This window comes from Ovis aries, chromosome X, assembly GCF_016772045.2.
Source record: "Ovis aries strain OAR_USU_Benz2616 breed Rambouillet chromosome X, ARS-UI_Ramb_v3.0, whole genome shotgun sequence".
Taxonomy (NCBI): Eukaryota; Metazoa; Chordata; class Mammalia; order Artiodactyla; family Bovidae; genus Ovis; species Ovis aries.
The window spans coordinates 114,000,615-114,023,140 of record NC_056080.1 but is presented as its reverse complement, the minus strand read 5'-3'; the positions used below and the strand labels follow the sequence as shown (position 1 = coordinate 114,023,140).

Here is a 22,526-nt window from a genome sequence, read left to right as displayed (position 1 = left end):
GTAGAGTGCGTGTGAAGGGAGCTGGGGGAGCGGGTCAGGGCCCAGGGTGTTTGACCCGTTGGTACGTGCGTAAGAAGAAAGGAGAGGAGGAGGAGGTCCAGGGTAGCGGTTGCCGAAATGTTCCGGTGTGGAGGCCTGGCAGCGGGTGCTTTGAAGCAGAAGCTGGCGCCCTTGGTGCGGACAGTGTGCGTCCGAGGCCCGAGGCAGAGGAACCGTCTCCCAGGTGACTGACCCATCCCGGGCAACCCCCACCTTGAAGAAGGGCCTGGGTTCCACAGGCTCCCTATGCCGCTCAGGGCTCCCCCCACCCTACCCTCATCCCTGGGGGAAAAAACTAAACACACTCACGATCGATCCTGTGAATTCCGAATTGGCGGGATCCAAACTGTGAGTTTCGCAAGCCGTGCCGACCTGACCTTCAAAGGATCTGAGCCCGGTAGTCGGCTTGAGGCCTCTTCCTGTGAGGGTTTGCTGTTCAGGGATAACAGAAGAGCTGGCTGTCTTGTATTGTCCAGTGCCACCTCCTGGCCACCCCCAGTTCGCCTTCTTGGAGCAATGAGGTCAAGTAGACTTTGTCATTTATTGATTGTGAGACTTGAAGCAGGACACAAGCCCTACGTCTCAATTCTTTCTGTAAATGAGCATGTAACCTGCTTACCTTCCAAACCCCAGATGAGATTCACAGATTTGAGTCCCTTGGGAAACAGAAATAGTGCAATGCAAGTAAGAAGTCTGTCCGCTGTGCGCCAGCCACCAGAAAGAGTTGGCCCAGAATTAATTTGAGTTGAGTTGGCCTGGTCAGTGTAATTCTTGATGGTCCCTAATGTTTCAAAGAAACAGTTTGCAGAACACATTGTATTTGCCCCCCGCCCATGAACTTGTTTTAGCAAATTTTAGAGCTGGAAGGGATTTCATGGTAAAATTCAACCCGCTCATTTTATAGATAATAAACCGAGGCACAGAGAGGTGAAATTACTTGCTCAAGGTCATATTCCTAATTAATAGGTAGAGCAGAGGATAGTTTGCCTGTCTCTAGGTCCCTAATCTTCTCGCCCCAACTCCACACTGTTTGCTAAAGTTTGATCTCAAAAGGTTAAGGATAAATCTGGTTTCCCTTTAAGCCCATTGGGCATCAGATATCCTTGAATTTATCTAAACATGTCTTGAACCTGCCAATTTTCAGCCTGCACAACTTCAAGGGGGTAAAGAATTATCCACCAGTACAGGGTGCTTGGTTTTGTTGGGGTTTTTTTTCATCAATAATCTTTGAATGGTCACCCAAGGATATTCATATTAGCAGTGTCAATATAGAACTGCCTTAAGGCCTTTTCAACATGGAACTGCTTGCTGGGTGCTTTTTAAAAAGTGGAAAATATTTCCCTTAGATTGTGAGAGCTTTATAAATGTACATTTGAATAGTTTTTCCAGTTGCTATCCCTCAAGAAATAGTTTCCTGATGGGTGTACCTTAGGTTTGTCCTAAGGCATGTTGCTCTTGAAACTTAACACTTCTGCCTTTGCAGAAGTTTGAAAAACTAGATTAGGTTTGGAAAACTAACATCCTGTCTATGATGTCATCTGTATGGGTTTTGTGCATTGAATTGAGGATGCTGTATGTAAGTTGGACAGAAATTTACACAGAAATTTAGGTAAGCTGACGACTTTCATCCACACTGGGCTTTCAAACTTTGTGTACTTACTTTGCCTAAAACTCACAACTTTTGCCAGCATTCTGAAGTCTAAACAAACGTTCTCATCAATTAAGTGTGGATTTGCAAAGGTGAATTGATTTAAGAGACGTTTGAGATGGTTGGTGATATTAGAACTACTGAAATATACTCACTAAAAGTGTTCTTTTCCATTGCATGACTTTGTTTTAAGGCAGTCTGCTGTAGAGTATATTCTGACTTCTTGACAGATCCATCCATCTCTTTATATACAGTTATTTGTCCTTTGGCCAAGCACCAGAGGATAACCTTATTATCTTTAGCAATGGGTGGGGGTGGGGTTACAATTTCAAAAAGAAATGATTCTGTTGTTTTAGGAACCAGCCTTGTTTTGTGGCTTGATGACTAATTGCTCTTAATCTGAATTATTTCACCCATAGTATCCATAGTTCACCATATGTTTTTACATACATCAGGGAGAGGCATGTTTGTAGATAGGCCATTTCCCCTTCCTGTTTTCCCCTCCCTCCCCACTAGTTCTTTGCCAGGGTTATAGCAAACTTTAAACCTACTTTGGAACATCTCATCCATACCTGTCACTATTGTAGAGTTCATTTGCATTATATGTTGCCTTTTGCCTTAAAACGATAATTGCTACTATCTGGTTATTTACTATATTTGGATGCTCTGCCTCTTTCCAGAAATGATTGAAGGTAATTTATAGTAACCATTTTGTGTCGGCATTCAGAATTGAGGAGCATATGGGTTAGATAGGTAATAGATGTTTTCTGTTCTGTAGTTTTTTATTTCGTTATCAAACATTGTGCCACCGATGTGATCAAACTCGTCACTGACCCCTGACCTGAGGGTCAGATGTTTGAACATTTTGCTCTGTTCAGAACCTTTTTCACTGTCTTAAAAAAGAAACTGAATTCCTTGTGGGCAACGATCCAGACTTCCTGGACACTGCCAAATGACACTTTCTTGAAGCTTAGAAGACAAGCCTTTACCCACTCCTTTTGCTGGGACAGAACTTTCCAGAAGAAAATTTTAGCAAGTCAACCTTTTCTTCTAGACGTTTGCTAATATTTTAAGGGAGTTGCTGTATATTGTAACTTTCGTGTTTCCAAAACTTGCCTGGTCGAATAAGTTAAAGTAGAGGGCCAGCCAACCCCAACTGTACCAAATGAGAATCTTTGGAAGAGAGTCGTGGGAATTTATATTTAACAAGGCTGCTGATGTAATTCGAATGATAGGGAAAGTTTGGAAGCTGCTATTCTGAATGAATAATGACTCCCTTCTGTGCCACTGACCTAAAGATTAAAAAGCCAAACTGAGCAACCTTGAATCTCTTGTGATTTGCGTCAAGCCCATTTTTCTGGTATTCAGAATAGTTACAGCCATTCTCCCCTCCTAAACTAGGCACTACCCGAGGACACAAATTGTGTCACATTTAGTTTTGTGTCCTCAGCATTTTGTACAGTCTGGTACATGGTAAGTTCTCAGTGACTGAACCCTAGTACTATGAAGGACTGAACTTTGCAGAATACAGTTAGATTTTTTGTGTGTCATCAAAATCATTTTTCTTCGCCTTTCTTCGGAGTGTTTCATACAAGAGGCATTTAGCTGCAATGGACACATCACCTAGGCTTGTCCGATCTTGTGTTTTAGACATGTCAGAAGAATAAGTTTGATGTTCAGAAAACAAGATTCAAGACAATATTAGACCTCCTAACCACTTGAAATTTCTGGGTGCCTCAATTGTATGGATGTATTTGTGGAAAAGGGCTTCTGGGTGTATGGAAAAATAGGAGATTATGAAACCTACAGCAGTGAATTTGTTGATTTAGGTACTATTCTAACGCTAGCCTGTGGTATTCAAAACTTCTTTGCAAAAATTTCTTCAAAATGTTCAGTCCTTATCAGTAGAACTGGGATGAATTTCTATTTCTTTATCTTATTCATTAATTCATGAAACATTTATTGAGCAAACTCCTACAGGAATTGAATCCTTGAATGATATAATGAATATAGACTATAATATTGTATTATAGTATCAGACTTGCTAAGAAACTAGATCTTAATTATTTCAACAACTACAAAGAAATGATAATTATATGACATGGTAGAGGGTCTAATTATCGCCAAAATGGCAATCATATTATTATGTATAAATGATCAGTTTAAAAAAATCATAAGTGTGAGGAAGAACGCTCTACTTTGGTACATGTGGTCTGACTACAGAAAATTTAAAATAAGTAGATTGGTGCAATGAGAAGGCAAGGAGTAAAGGGGCTTTCCCACATTAGTAAGACAAGTGAAAAGGCATATTTCAGTCTTTATATAAGATTTCCTAAAATTCTGAGGCTGTGGTAGGAAAGGTGTGGGAATAATTTTATAGGTAAAAGAAAATTGGAGGGAAATATGAATATCCATAACATATTATCACCTTTTACAAAATTAAAGTCACTAGATATATAAAAAGTTGGTTTGTTAATGACTGTATTGTGTTATATTTCTTTCCAAGCAGTAGTGTAATTGTAAACCCATTTCCTTTTTTTAAAAGTCAATTTGCTTTTAAATGTCTTTTTTTTTTTTTTTTGCAAATTGAGGCAAAAACTGCTGAACTTAAATTATTATATTAAAGTTGTTATGGTTTTTAGATTTAGGATCTTCTAGAGGGATAAATGGAATTGTAAAAACATTTATTTTCAGTTAAAAAAAAAACTTGGGATGGAGGTAAGAGACAACTAAATTCATTGTACTGTATCTAACCATGTGGGACTTTTTCTACCCAGTTTCATTTTCTAAGCCCTGAGATTTGTCAGTTTCTATTTCTGATGCTTCATCATTTTTATGGACTCTGAAAATCAAAAGCTTGCCCAGTTTGAGATAAGCTTCTCAACCCTTGCCCATGGTTTTATTTTCATGATTTGTTGTTGTTCCCAAATATAAGCCATTTTATTTCATTCAGTGATGAAAGATTCTAAAACAGGTAAGAAATAAAAACAGTAGAGAAAAAGACATTTCCAGTTCTAAGAATATAGATCCATAGTTTCTTATCTATAACTTAGAAATGAAAATAGGACTAAAAAACTCAAGTTTTTAGAACTCATTTGTCAAGTTTTTGTAACCTGAACTGAAGAGAAGTTAACTTAGAATCTTTTGTTTATTCTCTTAATTGTGATCAGTCATAGAAACATTAATGCATGTGACTAGGTTGCTGCCCCTTATTGTGCTGGGTGTTACTTACTATATGGTATATGCATTATATACTTACCACCTAATAATTCTAAGTTCTGGGATGCCCATGTTCCCAAGGATTTCAGGTAAGAGAATGCAGCTGCGTTTTGGACATGTTTATACCCCTCTGAGCCCTGTAATTGTGAAAGCTGGGGAAAAGCTCCCTATTTTGAATTTCTGCAAGTACATATGGACCAGCTACCGGCGCTGTTCTGTTTGTCTTTTAAAGCTTGGTCAGATCAGAACATAGCTACTTGCCTCTAGACCAGTGATTCTCGAAGTGTAGACTGGCAGCATCAGTATCACCTGGGAACTCATTAGAAATGCTGTTTCTTGAGCCCTATCCCAGATCCTCCAGCTCAGAGACTCTGGGGTGGGGGTGGTGTAGGTCTGGCCTTCCATGCTTTAATAAACCCTCTGGGGGACTCTGATGCCCACCCACTCAAGTTTTAGAACCACTGCTGTAGATCAGGATTGGCAAACTACAGCCCACAGGCCAAACCCACATGCTTTCCTATGCCCCTTGAGCTAAAATTGGTTTTTACATTTTTAAGATGGCTCAAGAAAATTTTTAATAGATGATTTTTTGAAAATTATTTAAAATTCACATTTCAGTGTCCACTAACAAAGTTTCGTTGGGACACAATCACACCCATTTATTTTTATGTTGTGGTTGCTTTGGCACAACATCAGCAGAATTAAGTAGTTATAGCAGAGACTGTGTGGCCTGCAAAGCTGAAAATAGTTTCTATCTGGTTCTTTACAGAAAAAATTTGCAAACCCCTGTTCTAGGTCAGTAGTCAACATGAAGACTGTCACAAGCAGGGAAGGTGCTGGGACCTTCTTCCTTCATTTGAAAATGCCAGCATCCTCCTGGATAAAGACTATGAAACTCTGACATTTCCATGTGTGAGCATTGTTATGATCCTCAGATTCTTAATAGCCATTCTGAGTTTCTACATCAACATAATCTTTGTATTATTTTGGAGGACTAAGAGCCAAGTAGCCAGTGGATATTTTAAATTTTGTCATTCTAAAAAATATAATCCAAAATTCTTCAGTTCTTTGGGGGAGATAAATTTACCTAATTTTTTTTTCTGGTTTTCTTCTGAGATTTAGCATTTCAGTCTTCCAGGACACATTACCTTTCCCACAAGGCTAAAGTCTATTCTGGTTAGATTGTGTTGCTGGAGTCTATTTGTGCAAGGTTTGAGCCAGCCATTTAAATTACTCCTTAAATGATTGTTAGAGTGTCCCAGGTAGCCTGTAGTTAACTTGTCATATCTGTCTATTCAGTCGTCTCTCCATGTTTGCTTCATTTACGGTGAAGATGTGAAGAGAGAAGTATTTGATGAACTGCCCGTGTTTTTCATTACCTATTCTGGAAGCGATAAATTCCTCCCTGGACAGCATTAAATTATACTTGTAAAACTCCAACAACTTTAGAGTGTACATTCTGATATCTGTTGTATTTGTGTGTACAGTTTTAAGTTTTTTTTTTTTCCCCTTGGCCATTTAACAGTGAATATGACACAGCCCAATGTGCATTTAAGTCTTTACTTGTGCAATGCATTGACGTTTAGTCATAAACATGTATTAACTATTTTATTTTTGTATGTGTGTGTGTCTTAATAAATTGTGTTCCTTAGGCAACTTGTTCCAGCGATGGCATGTTCCTCTAGAACTCCAGATGACAAGACAAATGGCTAGCTCTGGTCCATCAGGGGGCAAAATCGATAATTCTGTATTAGTCCTTATTGTGGGCTTATCAACAATAGGAGCTGGTGCATATGTAAGTAGAAAAGCAGCTTGTGTAAAGAAGCTGCCAAACAGCTCCCATTAATAGACTCAGTACTACTCTGCTTTAAGACTTTTACAACTAATTCTCCTTTCTCTTTTTGGAAGAATTTCCAAAGAGCCTTCTTTAGAGTGCCTACTGTCTAATAGTCTGTGAGAACCAATTTGGGAATGACTGAAATTTCATCTCTCGTTAATCTTTGCTCTTTGCACTTGTCTTTTTTACTCTTTACTTGAAAGCTTCTGCGTTTCCTTAGATTTGACTAATCTATGAAATTGTACGTTTTCTCTTGGATATAATGCACTAACCTATGAATAAGGTCAAAATTCATTGCAGCTCCTTAGCACAATATTTGATTTTGACCCATTTGCCAAATATTGTATTTTTCCTTGGCTTGGGATAATAACCATTTAAAAACAATAACTTTCAGTTCAGCATTCCTGAAAGGAAAACTTATCCAGGAACCTCATCCAAAGACTAAATTATAGAATTAAGTCTAGTATCTCCAGGTTTAGGATGGAGTTTGTGTGAGGTGAGAAATGTGCTTAAAACTGTTATATAGTACTACCACAATAATATCCCCTTAAATGAACTGTGATCAGCTTAGCTGGTGACAGAGGAATTATTCTGTGGGCATTTTTTTTTAACTTGGCAGAGTTTACTGTGACTAAGCAGATCAGTCTAAAGCTGGATCATGTAAGGTTGAGTGAACCAACTTAGATAACACCTAGTAACGCCCTTGATTGAAAGAAGCTGTTTATTTTACGTATTGAGAGCAAATGGTTGGACAACATTACAATTTTAGTTCTTTCTACATTGGTAAGAGGGTGAACTTATCTTTGTTACTCAATCACTGTGTTTAAAAAAGGAGGGGACATGAAAATTATTTGAAGTCACTTAGATGATCATTCTCTGACCTAACTCCAAACGCACAAGGAAAGTAGATAGCTCTTGCCAGCTGTGAGTTGAATCAGAGTAAGAACTAGGTGAGCTCTGTCTGGTGACAGACTTTGAGGAAATATACATTCTCCTCCAATCCTGGAACAGCATTTGTTTTTCTTTTTAGCACAGGGTAACCAAAAACACTTCCCTGCGTTTATATTGAATGTTTCTTCATTAATACTTAGTGCTTTTTCTATTTTCCTTTGTTTCTTTCTTGGCCTTATCTTTACCTACAGTTGTGCAGTGTCATCATCTAGGACCCCCTTCTAGATCACTAGCGTCTACAGGTGCTTCTGGGAAAGATGGCAGCAGCCTAGTATACTTCTTAATTGTAGGAGCAACAGTCACTGGGGCAGGAGTTTATTATGTAAGATACTTACACTCAAATATATTTTGGGGGTAGGGTGGGTGAAACCATGGCACTAATGAAAACTTGATCCATTAGAACATGATGAAACATTCACGGCATGTGCTTTCTAGGTATTTATTAAAGGGACATTGTCAGTCACTAAGGAGTCCTCAAATCTCATTCTTCAAACTCTTAAAGTCTTACTGGAAATATCTAAAGCCATACATTTAATGATTGCTATAAATCCTTGTCATCAACCCTGTCTTTGAAACTTTTGCCAATTTCATAATTCTCTTTTTATGATGCTAAATTATATTGTGCTTTAGTGCTGCATATCTAACAAGATAGTCTCAAAGAGTAAACATTGAGTAAGCAAGTAAAGGTGACTTGAACACCATCCATTTTGAATTATTTTAGGTAAAATATAATTTCTGTGTTTTGTGGGAAACAGCAAATTAACCCTACTTTTGTTGTGAAAGGGCATTTTATTGAATGCTTCTGAGGAGGTCCAAAAAGCCATAGAAGTTACAGTGTTCTCCACACTCACCCCCAGCCTCTATTTCAGCTAAATTCATTTGGCAGTGTCCCTTTTGTAATCTGTATGTAATTTGGTCAAACTAGTGGCTGAAGTGGTATAAGCTAATGCATTTGTGTCAACTGCTTTCTTAAATGCCTCTCCTTCATTACTTAGACACTACCCTCTAAACCTTAACTTTTCCATTTCATAGCTCTCTCAACTTTTCCCATCAGTTCCACCCCATTCATTCAGAAACAGATTTAAAGTGTTCGTATCTGATATGTTTGTAACATTTGAAACCCATTAAACCTCTGGTTCATGTTGCTGTACCAGAGTTGGATGGCCTCCACAGAGCTGGCCAGGCGAATCTCTTAATGCCAGGCCACAGAACAGGGCCACTCATACTGTTGCTTCCTCTTGTCTTAGAAATGTCTGTGAAGCACAAGTTCCTCTCAAGCAATTCAGTTAAATGCCTCATTGCCCTCTGTGTTTATCCAACACTGGTAATAATAAAGCTGCTGTATTATGGTGCTTTTAGGTTAAATGATAAGCTTTTGTCTACCTACAACTTATCAAACTATTGTGTTTTGTTTTAGATTACATTTTAAATCATTTAAAACATGATCTGAGGTGACTTAGATTTGTCAGTGAGCAGAGAAGCCTGGTGGGCTACATACAGTCCATGGGGTTGCAAAGAGGCGGACACTGCTGAGTGTGCATGCACACACACACACACACACACACAGAGCCAAAGTGGCCTTTAGAATATTTGATGAGATTTAATATTTGAGCCAGTGTTCAACTGATAGGACCACATTGCCTCACTCAGAAAATGAACTGTTAGCTTTCATATTCCTTTAAGTGGAATAGATGCCATTATATTCATCTGTTTAGAACAGTTGTCTGCTAACGAATGTCAGAATTTTGTAGGTTTTTTTAACCTGACGTGTATTCATGTCACTGACTGGAAATCTGCAAACTGGGGAGACAGAGACACTTGGGGGAAAAGTTAATTTTTATATAATAGGTCTGTAACTTATTTTTATATCAGAACATTTACTTAAAAGCTAAATATATAAATATATGACAAACCTCTTTCTTGTTCTTTCCCCAGTAAACCTCAAGGTATTTCTTGGTCTCCTCTTCCCTGATGTGTGAAGCCAATAGGAGGTGTGAGAGGGCCTAGGCTATTATTGGATATCTGTCTCAGTGTGAACATGACCCCAGTTTATTTCTCTGTTCACTCACAGTGATCAGCTTAAGCCATCTTTTTAGGTAGAAATCCCTTTCTTAAAATAAATATTTTTTCAAGGAATGAGTTAATGCTGGACTTGTATATAATATCTTCTGCCAAGATTTAAAAAAAAAAAAACCTCTTCCTGAAATTAGTGTTACTTGAATTCAGTTTATGAATTTAGTGGTAAATTCAAGGAATAACCATTATCTTTTAACATACAGCACTTAATTTTCTAATCCATTCATGTTGTATATTAGATGTTTCCAGGCTGATGAATGTCAAGTGCAAATCTGAGTTCAGGTTCCTTAATGCAGTTCATTGCCTAGTGGATTGCTCTGTAAGAGGCTCATATTATTCTTAAAACATGTTTTTATGCTACTCCCTCTGATTATCCGTACTTTTTCCTCCAATTAATTAATAATGTGGGATTTCAGCTGACATATGGTCACTTAAATTTCTGTCTTGTTGACCCTGTGGGTTACAAAAAGAGCAAAAGTGCTATAATGAAAACAAGTTGTTCTTCCCTACTGCTTTTAAAAAGATCTTCAATAAATTCTGATGCTGAATTAAAAAAAGAAAACTAGTCAATTCTAATGCTGTGTAAAAAAAAACCTAGCCCTTCAGTTTGAAAGGATAGAGAAGATAGTATATTTTAAATACAGTAGTTGTTTAAGTGAGATGTTTGCCCATTAAGTATCTGAGTGTCATTAAAGAATAGGCCTTTGAGGAAAAGATGAGTTACTCTATGAGACTAGGCTTGCTGGTGGTCATGCTTCAGGATGTCATCTAAGTTCTGTGATACTTACATAACTTGGGACAAGAGAACTTACGGCCCAGCTTCCTACCCAGGACTCTATAGGTTGGTTTCACAGCTAGTATCCAGCAGAGCCTAAAACCTCTTTATAACGTTTAGCTCTTCCTAGCACTTTATTCTTTCAGTATAAAGTACTTTTCTTTTTTCTTCAGCTGTACCTTCAGAATTAAACATAAGGACAATTCTTCACATAGAGCCTAAGGAAATCTGAAACTGGAACATTTTCATCTGCTTACCTGTATTCTTTCCACACCAAGTGTGTACACACTAAATATTTTTTTTTTTATTTCTTAAGAAAATATTTTTGCCTTAGTGATTCTAACACAGAAGAACTAACTTCATATAGACAAAAGCTTCTCATTTAATTGAAAGATAATGAATGTTACTTATGATGTGTGCTAGCTAGCTGTATGATGAAATAAATTTTCTCCGTGTTTGGGTCTACAGGCCTACAAGACATTAAAAGATGACAAAAAAAGATACAATGAAAGAATTTCAGGGTTAGGGCTGACACCAGAAGAGAAACAGAAAAGAGCCACATCATCTGGTGAGTATGATTTGAGACTCAATATATAAAGCGAAAATTATAGACAATTTGCTGTATTTTGCAGGTATCTTGTTGACATGATGATACTGTGAGATTGTAAACTTCCAGAAACTATGGTATTACAAGTGTTTGACTGTAATTTAGGTTTGAGAATAAACTTAGTGATTAGTGATTGGTTGTTTTCTTTATATTAAACTCTTAAAAGGCAAGCTTTAAATTAAAAAATGCAAGCTTGGCAAATATACTTATTGGAAAAGAGATGAAAGCCTTTTTTTCCCCCAATGAGGATATTCTTTTGGTCTGTTTTGTTCCCCTTGTGAGTCTTTGGAGTTTGGAGTTGTTCACGATGTGTTTGTTTGCCTAAAGCATGTAGCGCTAGCCATCATTTCCATCCCACACTTCTGGCTTGATTTCTCAGGAATGTTTTAATCCTTTAATAAACCCCACAATTCCAGGTAGGCCATTTCCACTGCTTTCCTCCATAACACCTCCGTATTCTTGAACATTGTTTAGTAATCCCCAATTGATCTGCTCAGTTTTCCCCCATTATTACTAACAAAAGGTGAAACTGAACTTGATATTTTCCTGTTGGCCATTAAGAAATTAAATGGGCAGGGCAGAAGCCTTCAAATCTATACTCTCTAGTATATTTGAGAAATAGCTAAGCATTGAAGCTAGGTTCTAGTTCTGAGAGGCTTAGTGAGTCAACGACCTTGGCCACATCATTCACCTCTTTTTTTGAATATTCTTCACTTATCAAAGGGATGCTTCCTGTTGCTGTCATTTCAGAAGATGTGACGTTTGTTAAGATTAATGTAGTTGCAGTGTTTTGCTAGCTTTTTATATAAAGGATTGAGTCAAGTTCAAGGTGATTTTTTTTTAATAGTGGCAAGGAGTCATCTGAGACTTACAAAATATTCTCCTTGTCTGATCTTTTGCTTATAGCTCTGGAAGGAGAGCCACAACCCCAAGTTAGGATACCAAGTCATGTTCCATTCCTGCTCATCGGTGGAGGCACTGCTGCTTTTGCTGCAGCCAGATCCATCCGGGCTCGGGATCCTGGAGCCAGGGTAAGGCACACACTGTCTTGCTTGACATGTCTTGCTTGACTGTCTTGCTTGTGTGGTCCACAAGCACTTAGCCAACGTGAGCACTTTGACATTTGCCTCTTAAACAAGTTGGCTGTGATAAGTATCATTATTTTGTGTCCAAAGGTACTGATTGTATCTGAAGATCCTGAGCTGCCTTACATGAGACCTCCTCTTTCAAAAGAACTATGGTTTTCAGATGACCCGAATGTCACAAAGACACTACGATTCAAACAATGGAATGGAAAAGAGCGAAGGTCTGTTCACTTATGTAAAATGGGCCCAACCAGCAACTTCAGCTGGTTGTACTGTCTCTTCAGCACAGAGAGTAAGACAGGATTTAGCAGGAACTGCACACAGCACATAAGACAGGTGACTTGGCAACACTCCAGAGTCCACTGTAGTACACACTTAGAGCGAGTTTATAGCTTAGAGTGAACACCAGGCTGTAGTGGCAAGAGTCCTGGATTCTGTTAACCAGTGCTACCAATAACTGAAGTTATAATGTTGGCCTCTGAAGTACTCATGCCTCTGTTCCCAGGACCTTGTGTTAGACTTCGAAGAGCAGCTTAGCCTGTGTTGTCATGTCTTCACACTTGCCTAGGCATGTCCCATAAAAGCAGAACAAAAGACACTGTTCCATGGCACTTTCTTTGACGCCCCAGGAGACATTCAGAATTGCAGGGATACAGTGGGAACGCTAAGGAAGAAACTCTTTATTAAAATCTTTGCATGAGAGACTTAGGAACAGATCAAGAAGTCCCTTCCTTTAAAAGGCTCCTTGGATCTCCTGAGTCCAGTACCATGTTCTTGGGTATCAGTTTTTTTCCTCGTTAATGGATCCCTTTGACACTGGACTAAATTTTATAGATCAACCTGCCTCCCTCACTCATATCATGTCTGTTATCAAGCAGGATGCATACTTCCCATTACGTGTGTATGCTTAATCACTTAGTTGTGTCCAACTCTTTGCAACCCCTTGGACTATAGTCTCCTCTGTCCATGGGATCCAGGCAAGAGTACTGGAGTGGGTTGCCATTTACTCCTCTAGGGGATCTTCTTGACCCAGGGATTGAACCCACGTTTCTTGCATCTCCTGCACTGGCAGGTGGATTCTTTACCACTGAGCCACCTGGGAAGCCCTCCAATTAGGTTGTTGTGCTCAGTCACATCTGACTCTGTACGATCCCATAAACTGTAGCACCCCCCTCAGCTCCTCTATCCATGGGATTCTCCAGGTTACCCATCCCTTAATTAATCCCTCATAGACGGTATCTGCTGTTTGGGGTGAGATCATCTCAGGAGCTAGACCAAGTTGTCCAGTGATCAGTGCCATCCTGGACAGCTTGTGTGGGTGGATGTGAGTACCAGCTCCTCAGCCACTCCTCTAGTCCTGACTTTGAAAGGAACCTAAATGCAAAGCACGATTTCTCAACCTCGGAACTATTGACATTAAGGGTTGGATAATTTTTTGCTTTAGGGGCCCTGGTCTGCATACTGTTTCACAGCATCCCTGGCTTCTACCCCCTAGATGCCAGAACCATCCCTCCTGCAAAGCTGTTGGAGCCAAGAATGTATCCAGATGGTTCCCATGACCCAGATTTAGTACCCTTGGGCACCGACTTGAGAAAATATTCCTGAAAGCTTTCCGTGGTGGGACCAATTTTTTCTGAACCTCTGGGGGAAGTTGATAGCCATTCCATGTACTTACAACCATTTCTGTCTTTTCTCTCTACAGCATATATTTCCAGCCACCTTCTTTTTACGTCTCTGCTCAGGACCTGCCTCATGTTGAAAATGGTGGTGTGGCCGTCCTCACTGGGAAGAAGGTAAGCTAGTAGGCTGCTTTCTTAGTCAAGCTCCACCTGTGTGCCCACAGGGGCAGCAAGGATGGTGACTTGCATTCCCATATCCCTTCCATCTGTCTGTCACTATAGTTCATCAAAGAAAGAGCAAGTCATTTTAAAGTTTAATATTGCCAGTCTGTACTAATTAGTGCGTCTCCCTGGGGAAAGCACTGTCTCTAGCCTAGAGTCGCAGGCTAGCTAAACCTTCCCAGGGAAGTCAGGTCATTGGGGATCATGACTCTGAGGCTGTTCCTTCTCCTGGTTGGCTCCTCTGCCTTTCCTCCTTCTTTCTGTTTTTCCACACTAACATTTCTTTGGGATTATTGATGACAGGAGATTGACAAATGTATATTATTCAGGATAGTAAAAATAATTCAGGCATGACATCAGCATGGAAAATATTGTTGGACTTTACAAAGGTGAGTGCCTGAATACGGGGGTGGGCAGTGACTGGAGGGCGTTTAGGGTTCAGGGATGGTTTTGTTTGCTTGCATTTTGTTTTGTGTTTGTTAACAGGAGGGAGGTCTAGAGTGTGTCTATAAACTACTGGCAATGTTCCAGTAGAGAGGGAAGGGCTATCAGGAGGAGCAAGGCCCAGAAGAGATGGGATCCAGAACTTGAGTGGAGGCACTGACCTTTGATAAGGACAGGTTCATTTCTCCTATATGGGGATGTTAGGCAGAGAAGATGGATATGGGTTGGTGGATAAGCTGGTAAGAAGACTGTATTAAGTATCCCCTATGTGTAGCACACAGGCCCTGCCTTCTAGGGGCTAACACTATTAGGCAAAAATGTGAGCAGATAATCATAACATAGATTTGGAATAAGAAAGAAATTCGGTATATTGTGGGAATTACTAGGAAGTGTGCCCAGTATAATGATGGAAAAGCTTCCTGGAGAAGGCAGTCTCCTTCCATAGAATGGGGAATATGATGGAATGAAGTAGCATTCACCAGCTTAGAGAAAAGTGTAGAGCATTCAAGTGAAAAAGAGTAACATAAGCAGGCTTAAGAAAAAGACTTAAGAAAAGGCACAAGGGGGTGAAAAAGCATGTTTGGTGCAGGGAAACACAAGCAGCTCAAGACTGATAGAGCAGAAAGTTAAGGAGTGACAGGAGATGAGAAAGCAGGAAGTTAGGCAGTGGCCTGATGGTCGAGCTCTGTCGTGTGAAAGATCTTGAGTTTTATGGCATTGACCCTGAGGAGCTGTTGAGTTTTAGACAAGAATATGAAGCAGTTGGGTTGAATTTTAAGTAATCACTCGCTGTGAAGAGAATGGATTTCAGGGAAACAAGACTAGAAAGAGACCATTTCAAAGATTTTTTTAATAATCCATGTGAGAGATGGTGGGAGTCCACATAAGGGCAGGAGTGCCGATGGTGATTAAGAAGTAAGCACAGTATGAAAATGCCTTATGTGCATTTAATTACATCGTGGTGCCCTGCACAATCATCTTAGGAGGTGGGCACTATTAACATTTCCGTTTTACAGAGAAAGAAATGGAGATTTAAAAGAGGTGAAGTATCTTGCTTGAGATTACATAGTTAATAAGTAATAGAGGCAGAATTTGAGCCCCAGATCTCTCTGATTGGAGAATTCTGATTCCGGAGCCCAAGCTCCTAATACCATCATTGTATAGCTTCCTAACAGAAAGGTGATGAAAAGTAGGGAACAGACTAAAAGCATAAAGTCAAACTTGGCGGGGTGTGGTGGTGACCAATTGGAGGAAGAACATGAGAGAAGAGAGAGGCGAAGATGACTTTCTGATTTTCAGCTTGTGTGGTAGATGGTAGTACACCCCCACGTGAGAGAGACATTGCAAGAGGAAGACCTAGTTTAAGGGGGACATGACATTTCATTTTGAACTAAGTATGAACTAGAATATCTGTGTGGATATGCCCTAAGGGCATGTTGGATACATGACTGTAATGTTCAGAGTAGAATTCTGGGCTCAGTTATGGATGGGGAATCATTTGCATACGAGTCAGAATTGAGACCATGAGAGTAGGTGTGAGGCCCTCCCCCATGGAGAACTGAGGTAGTCATGCAGAAGAGGAGTGAAGCAAAGATGGAGCCCTGCGGAACCCAAATTTCAGGAAACAGGCTTAAGAAAAAGTGTCCTAAAAGGAGACTAGGAAAGAAGTATTAAAAGGGCAGGATGAGGCGAGCCCAGGGCCGGGGCCAGGGTTGGAGAGAGTTTCAAGGAGGATGTGAGCCAGAGTATTACCATAGCAAAAGAATCTGCTAACAAAGGAATTCTAAAATGACCCATTACATTTAGCTGTTCAGATATCATTGTGAAGTTAGAAAAGTGGAGAAACTACTCGTTCAGAAAGTTTAAATGACAAAAGGGAGATGGCATTGGACAACAGCTGGAGGAGGACATACATTGAGTCAAAAGTATTCATTTAGGATGGGGCAGACTTAAACACGTCAGTGGGCTAAGGTAGAAGATGTCACAAGAGAGATGGGGGAGTGAGCGGCTGACTAACAGGAGAGAGAGGAAGGGGTAAGAGTCAGGCATAGAAACGAGACAGAAAGGCCACCTCATCCCAGTAACTGGAAGAGAGGACGTGAAGTCTGTATTCAGGGGTTAGGAGGTGGGAACCGTTATGAGAAGCTGAGGAAGCTCACATCTAATGGCTTCACTTGTGTTTGCAGTAAACTAGGATACCAGGTGGGTTACCTGACAGGTTTGAGTCGACGGGTTGGATTGAGGAGGGAGCTTACCCAGGACAAATCAAAGGTGGCTAAAGTAGCTACTCACCCATCCCATCTGTTTATATCATGGCCCCCTGGACAGCTTGACTCGGTGCGCCTGTCATATGTTTCTAGCACTACCTGCACTGTCCTTATTAGAGCATTTCTCATGCTTAATTATAGTGTTTATTAAATTTATCTGTCTTGGCTTCTACACTCTGAAGGCAGCAAGGTATCTGTTTTTCTCAACATTGTGTCCCCAGCGCTTAGCACAGTACTTGACACGTGAAAGTGCTAGTTACTCAGTCATGTCCAACTCTTCATGACACCATGACTGTATAGCCAAGCAGGCTCCTCTGTCCATGGAATTCTCCAGGCAAGAATACTGGAGTGGGTTGCCATTCTCTTTTCCAGGGGAACTTCCCAGCCCAGGGATTGAACCCACGTCTCCCATATTGCAGACAGATTCCTTAGCATCTGAGCCACACCAGGGAAGCCCAACACATACTAGGTGTTTAATAAATATGTCTTGAATGAATGGTCTCACTGCTCATAAGGAGTGGAGCAGAGCCAGAAACCCCAGTCTCCCTGACTGCAAAACTCAAGCTCTTCATCATAAGGAGCAGGGTACATGGAAATGAGGGATGCTGGCAAGAGCACAGTTTGAGAGATCTACCATTGGCCCAGATTAGATGGAATGGAACAGCCCACTGGGTAAATGGAGAAAATCAGAAACAAGGAAAGGTGCCAGTGAGACTGAGGGAAAGCTAGAAGGATGGCAGACTATGACCAAAGAGTGAGATATTTTATGTAGAAGTTTAAGAGAGAGCATTTGGATGTGGCGTAGAGGAAAAATATGAGCCAGGTGCCAAGGACTTCAGTGACTGAGGGGTGACCAAGAGCAGGCCGGATAACACTTGAGTTGTAGGGGATATAGGTCAGTGTCCTTCAGAGGGGATGAGGGCGCGAGAGTACCTTGGAACCATCAGCAGCTATAATCCTTTCCTCGTGATGGGGAGGAATGTGAGTGAGTGAGAAATCTCTACATATGAGCTGTCCTGTGCGGGCGGGGGAGCTCAGGTTTAGTGAAAGCTAGAAATTGGGAGAAAGCATCCTACAAGAATGTTAAGGATACGAGAGAGTTGTTAACAAAGAAGTAAGGGTCCCTGGACTTCGCTGGTGCTCCAGTGGCTAAGACCATGCTCCCAATGCAAGGGGCCTGGGTTCAATCCCTGGTCAGGAAACTAGATCCTACGTACCACAACTAAGAGTTTGGAGGCCACAGCTAGGACCCAGGGCTGCCACTTTTTTTTTTAAAGAAGGGTTCCAAAGAGCCAGGCAGAAAAGTCTGTCCCTATTCTCCATTCCCACAAATTTGGGCATGAGCTTTGGGACACTAGGAACTTACTGTGATGTTGGCCACTTAGGAAGTTATGACTCCTTGAAGAAATTGGTACCAGTGATTAGGTTTCTTAAGGATCACCTTAGGTCAAGAAGTAACTCTTCTCATTGGGCTGATGACTGCCAGGTACAGGTTTTTTTGGAGGGTGATGGAAGTGTTCCAGAATTATATAGTGATGATGATGGCCACACAACTTGTGTATATACTAAAACCCACTGAATTGTACACTTAAAAATGCTGAATTGTATGTTGTATGAGTGATATCTCAATAAAAAAATTTTAAAGTGAATTTATCCCTCTCTGTGTGTGTATGTTTGGCGGGACCAGGTAGTACAGCTGGATGTGAGAGGCAATGTGGCAAAACTTAATGATGGCTCTCAAATAACCTATGAAAAGTGCTTGATTGCAACAGGTGAGTACTTCTGGAGATAGCTTCATTCCCCAATAGAGCTCCCTCGAGTTTTAGTGTAAAGATGTTTCTAAGAAAACTGAAACCCAGACTCTGAAGTGGATGTCTTCCCTTAGTGCAAAGCGTGGCTAGCTAACTACAAGCATCTGAGCAATAGCCCCTCTGGACAGTCCTTACTGTTCCCTCTGCTAAAGGCAGGGATGGCTATTGAAAAGGATTGCCTTTCCCTTCTTAGCCTTGGCCCTCTGCCCTGAAAGTGATATGACCTCATGGCTTCATTGCCACTTTCAACCAGAAATCAAGAGAGGGGTTTGAAGCAGTTGCTTCAACAAACATGACTGTGCTTTCTGGTGAATCCTCATGAAAAAGTAGAAGAGAATGGGGGCAAAAAGTGAGGCCTTCTGGCCATCTACAGGGAGGGTGGGCCCTTTGAGGAGAGACTCTAAAATCAATTTCTCAAAGGAAATTGATAAAAGCCTGCTGCAGGGATGAGTGGAAGGAAAACAAAGCCTTGTAGCGAGTTGATGCTTCTGTTGGGCCAGCTTCTGCTTGTTGGGCTAAAGGGTTTTTCTCCTCTGATTTCCAGGAGGCACTCCAAGAAGTCTCTCTGCCATTGATAGGGCTGGAGCAGAGGTGAAGAGTAGAACAACACTTTTCAGAAAGGTAATTGTCAGCTCTAGTGCTTTTGTCGGTTTTGAAGAGGTAGCGTAATCTTGTGGCCCCAAGTACCCACCTGGGAATTGGGAGATCCGGATCCGGCTCTTCTACAGACTTATTATCTGGCCTTGAGCAAATCACTTCCTCTCTCTGCACCTCAAATACCTCACTCAAGAGTTTTGAGCTCCTGGGTGAAAAAGACATTTAGTGTTGTTTTTTTTTTTTTTTTTTTTGCTTGTTATAGTTCCTTCTGATTTCCCTTCCACAGTTGTTTTTTTTTTTTTTCTTTTTTTCTGATGCATTTGAGTCATTGGAACTCCTTAGAGCCTCTTGGCATTTTTCACTGCAAATGCTATTGTGGAGACTTTGGGGAAAAAAGTTAAGAGTACCTAAGTGAAAAAGAGGAAGGAGTTGCTTCTTAACACCATGTTCTACTTATGAAAACTGAACATTTTCAGCCACTTCTATAGGTATTTGAAAAGATTTTTACTATCCTTTAAATTCTTAGTACAACAAGGTTTGTCGGCCTTGGCACTCTTGGCATTTTGGACTGGATAACTGTTTGTGGTGAGGGGATGTCTTGTGCATTGTAGGGTGTTTAGCAGTGTCCATGGACTCCACTCACTAGCTTCAAGTAGTACCTCACCACCCTAACTGTGATAGCCAAAAATGCCACAGACAATGTCAGATGTTCCCTGGGGCAGAGGGGACATGCCTGTCCCCAGTTGAGAACTAGTTAATAGAGTGTTACATTGGAGAAAGAAATTTGCATCAATAAAATAGAAGCTGTAATTGAGCCACTTCATACAAGGAGAAGATTTTATGTGCAAATTACTGTTGTCAAAGATTTATCAGAAAATATTTCATAGTATTATCATTGTATACCCCTTTGGGAAATCAATGGATTAAACTGGTGTGATTCTACAGATCGAAGACTTTAGAACCTTAGAGAAGATTTCCCGAGAAGTCAAGTCGATTACGATTATTGGTGGGGGCTTTCTTGGTAGCGAACTGGCCTGTGCTCTTGGCAGAAAGGGTGAGTATTGGGGAGTGACCTCCATTTTCTTTCTCTGACCTTATAGCACATGCTTTTCAGAGATGCATTTGCCAGCATCAGTAGAAAGGGGTCGATTAAGGTTTACATGATGAAAAACTAATCACGGAGCTTAGCTCTGATGTGGGTCACCTTAGTGATTGAAAGGCTGTCATCCAAGCAGCTGAGCAGTGCCACTTTCTTTCCTTTTCCTCTCACCTCTAGGCCAGAACTCCTGAGAAATAAAATATTAAGGGAAGTGAGTTATTAAGATGGTAGGGGCAATGTAGACTAAAGAACTGCATGTATCTTTGAACTGCTGCTCCCCGTAAAAGTCAAAGACTTCTTTCCGACACATGATGGTTCGCAGCTTGACTGATCTGTGAGTTCCAGTTCGAATATTTCACAGCAATCTTTTTTTTTTCTTAGCATGATTTTTCAGCTGTGTGAAATCAGAGCATCTTCTCAGGAACGTACATACTATTCAGAGTTTGGAAGGCACTTGTGTAAGCCTAGGTGTAAGTGCACTGAGTTCACTGTATGTTCCTGAATCCAGGGACAAGTTCTGGCACCTGTTGTGTTTGCCATGTGGATGGATGCCCTTGTGCCCTAGTGGCCCAGAAATGGGTGCTCCAGCCCAGGTCGCGGCCTTGCCCTGTGTGCAGTAGATGGCTATTGCTGGCCCCTTTACTTCTCTTCCTGGGATTGGCCTTTGCCTCCCGCTTTACCTACTCTGTTTCTTCTTCCCAGCTCGAGCCTCAGGCACAGAAGTGATTCAGCTTTTCCCTGAGAAAGGAAATATGGGGAAGGTCCTCCCGGAATACCTCAGCAACTGGACCATGGAAAAAGTCCGACGAGGTAGAGACACTCTTTCCATATGCTCCCACTCTTGCCTGGAGTTAGTTAGAACCGGCAGAGTTTGCTTCTTTGGGAACCCCCTGTACATAAGCTTTACCAGCTGCCAGGTGAAAAGTTTCCACCATTCTCCTGTCAGCTGGCTTCATGTAGGTGTTATGAATCTGATGCAGGATTCCTGGAAGTGCCGGAAGTGAACTGTGGGTGTGGGTGCCTGTGGCTCTCCAAGGCCACCTGTGTGCTGACGAGTCCTGGTTTTGTGGGGGATGCCTCTCCTCTGTTGTTGTGAAGGTGGTGGGCTCACAGGCTCAGCCTCAGGTCTCATTTGCCTTCACAGAGGGGGTTAAGGTGCTGCCCAGTGCTATTGTGCAATCAGTTGGAGTCAGCAGTGGCAGGTTACTCATCAAGCTGAAAGATGGCCGGAAGGTAAGGAGGGGAAGACAGGCCGCCAGAAGACCTTCCAACCCTGCCCTGCCCTGCCCTGTTTCCTCATTCTTACTCCTTCATTTGATACCCACAGATTAGTTGTCTTGGCAGTTGCCATTGACCTGTCATAATTTTCTGAATGAACTGTCCTCTACTAAAATAAGAATGATGGGATCCAGCATAGACACCTGGGAACATTTCCCATAGCCCCTTCCTGTGTGTGTCACACACTTTTGAGACCTAGGGTGGTAGATTTCTGTTCAGATGGAAGGGGGTATGTATGTGTGCAGGGGTGACACTTTATAAAATGGAACTTAGAACCTTTTTATCAGAGTTAATCAGTGATTTTTTGGTAAAGCCCCAATTTTTAATGACGTGATATACAGTTGCTCCAACCATAGGTATACGAGGAAACTGTGATCATTGACTGAATTCTTTCTGTCCTCAGGTAGAAACTGACCACATAGTGGCAGCCGTGGGCCTGGAGCCCAATGTTGAGTTGGCCAAGACTGGTGGATTAGAGATAGACTCTGATTTTGGCGGCTTCCGGGTAAACGCAGAGCTCCAGGCCCGCTCTAACATCTGGGTGGTAAGTGTGCGGGGATGGCCTGACCAGATGCAGTGTGTTGGCTCGGGCCTGGGCGCAAGGCTGCCTGGTGTTGCTCAGAGATTCAGCAGCGGCTTGCTCAAAAAGGGTCTCTGTGTTTGGAAGCTGAGGGTAGACAGCAGAAGCTTGTGAACTGTTCGGTTTACAGGATCAGGTCTGGCCTCAGGCCATAGGCTTCTGGAAAAGGAAGTGAATGGCGCGCATGGCCACAGAAGCAGGCCTCTCCCGGTTCCGCTGTTGGCAGCAGCCATCAGCATCCCCTTGACGGGCGTGTGTGCAGCTTTCAGACTGATCTGCTGTTCCTTTTGCCTGAACACGAGTCCAGTTTTGTAACATTCTCTGGAAAGGAAAATTACTCCGTTTTCATTTTCCTTGAGTACTATTTTTAGG

General features: G+C 41.4%; 1 protein-coding gene across 3 annotated transcripts in view; it reads left to right on the top strand.

The window, feature by feature from the left end:
• The window catches only part of AIFM1 (apoptosis inducing factor mitochondria associated 1), a 28,380-nt gene continuing 5,854 nt past the window's right edge, over positions 1 to 22,526 (top strand). The window contains exons 1-12 of one of the 3 annotated variants that reach the window (XM_004022381.6): positions 1 to 223; positions 7,886 to 8,016; positions 11,014 to 11,113; positions 12,059 to 12,183; positions 12,328 to 12,458; positions 13,940 to 14,030; positions 18,477 to 18,561; positions 19,145 to 19,221; positions 20,143 to 20,251; positions 20,999 to 21,106; positions 21,441 to 21,529; positions 21,978 to 22,118. In XM_004022381.6, the coding sequence (XP_004022430.1) occupies positions 118 to 223; positions 7,886 to 8,016; positions 11,014 to 11,113; positions 12,059 to 12,183; positions 12,328 to 12,458; positions 13,940 to 14,030; positions 18,477 to 18,561; positions 19,145 to 19,221; positions 20,143 to 20,251; positions 20,999 to 21,106; positions 21,441 to 21,529; positions 21,978 to 22,118 (1,293 nt within the window). In that variant the 5' untranslated portion in view covers positions 1 to 117. Of the gene's footprint in view, positions 224 to 6,558; positions 6,702 to 7,885; positions 8,017 to 11,013; positions 11,114 to 12,058; positions 12,184 to 12,327; positions 12,459 to 13,939; positions 14,031 to 18,476; positions 18,562 to 19,144; positions 19,222 to 20,142; positions 20,252 to 20,998; positions 21,107 to 21,440; positions 21,530 to 21,977; positions 22,119 to 22,526 lie in introns of all 3 variants that reach the window. The other 2 variants (XM_004022380.6, XM_060407402.1) reach the window with 2 other exon arrangements.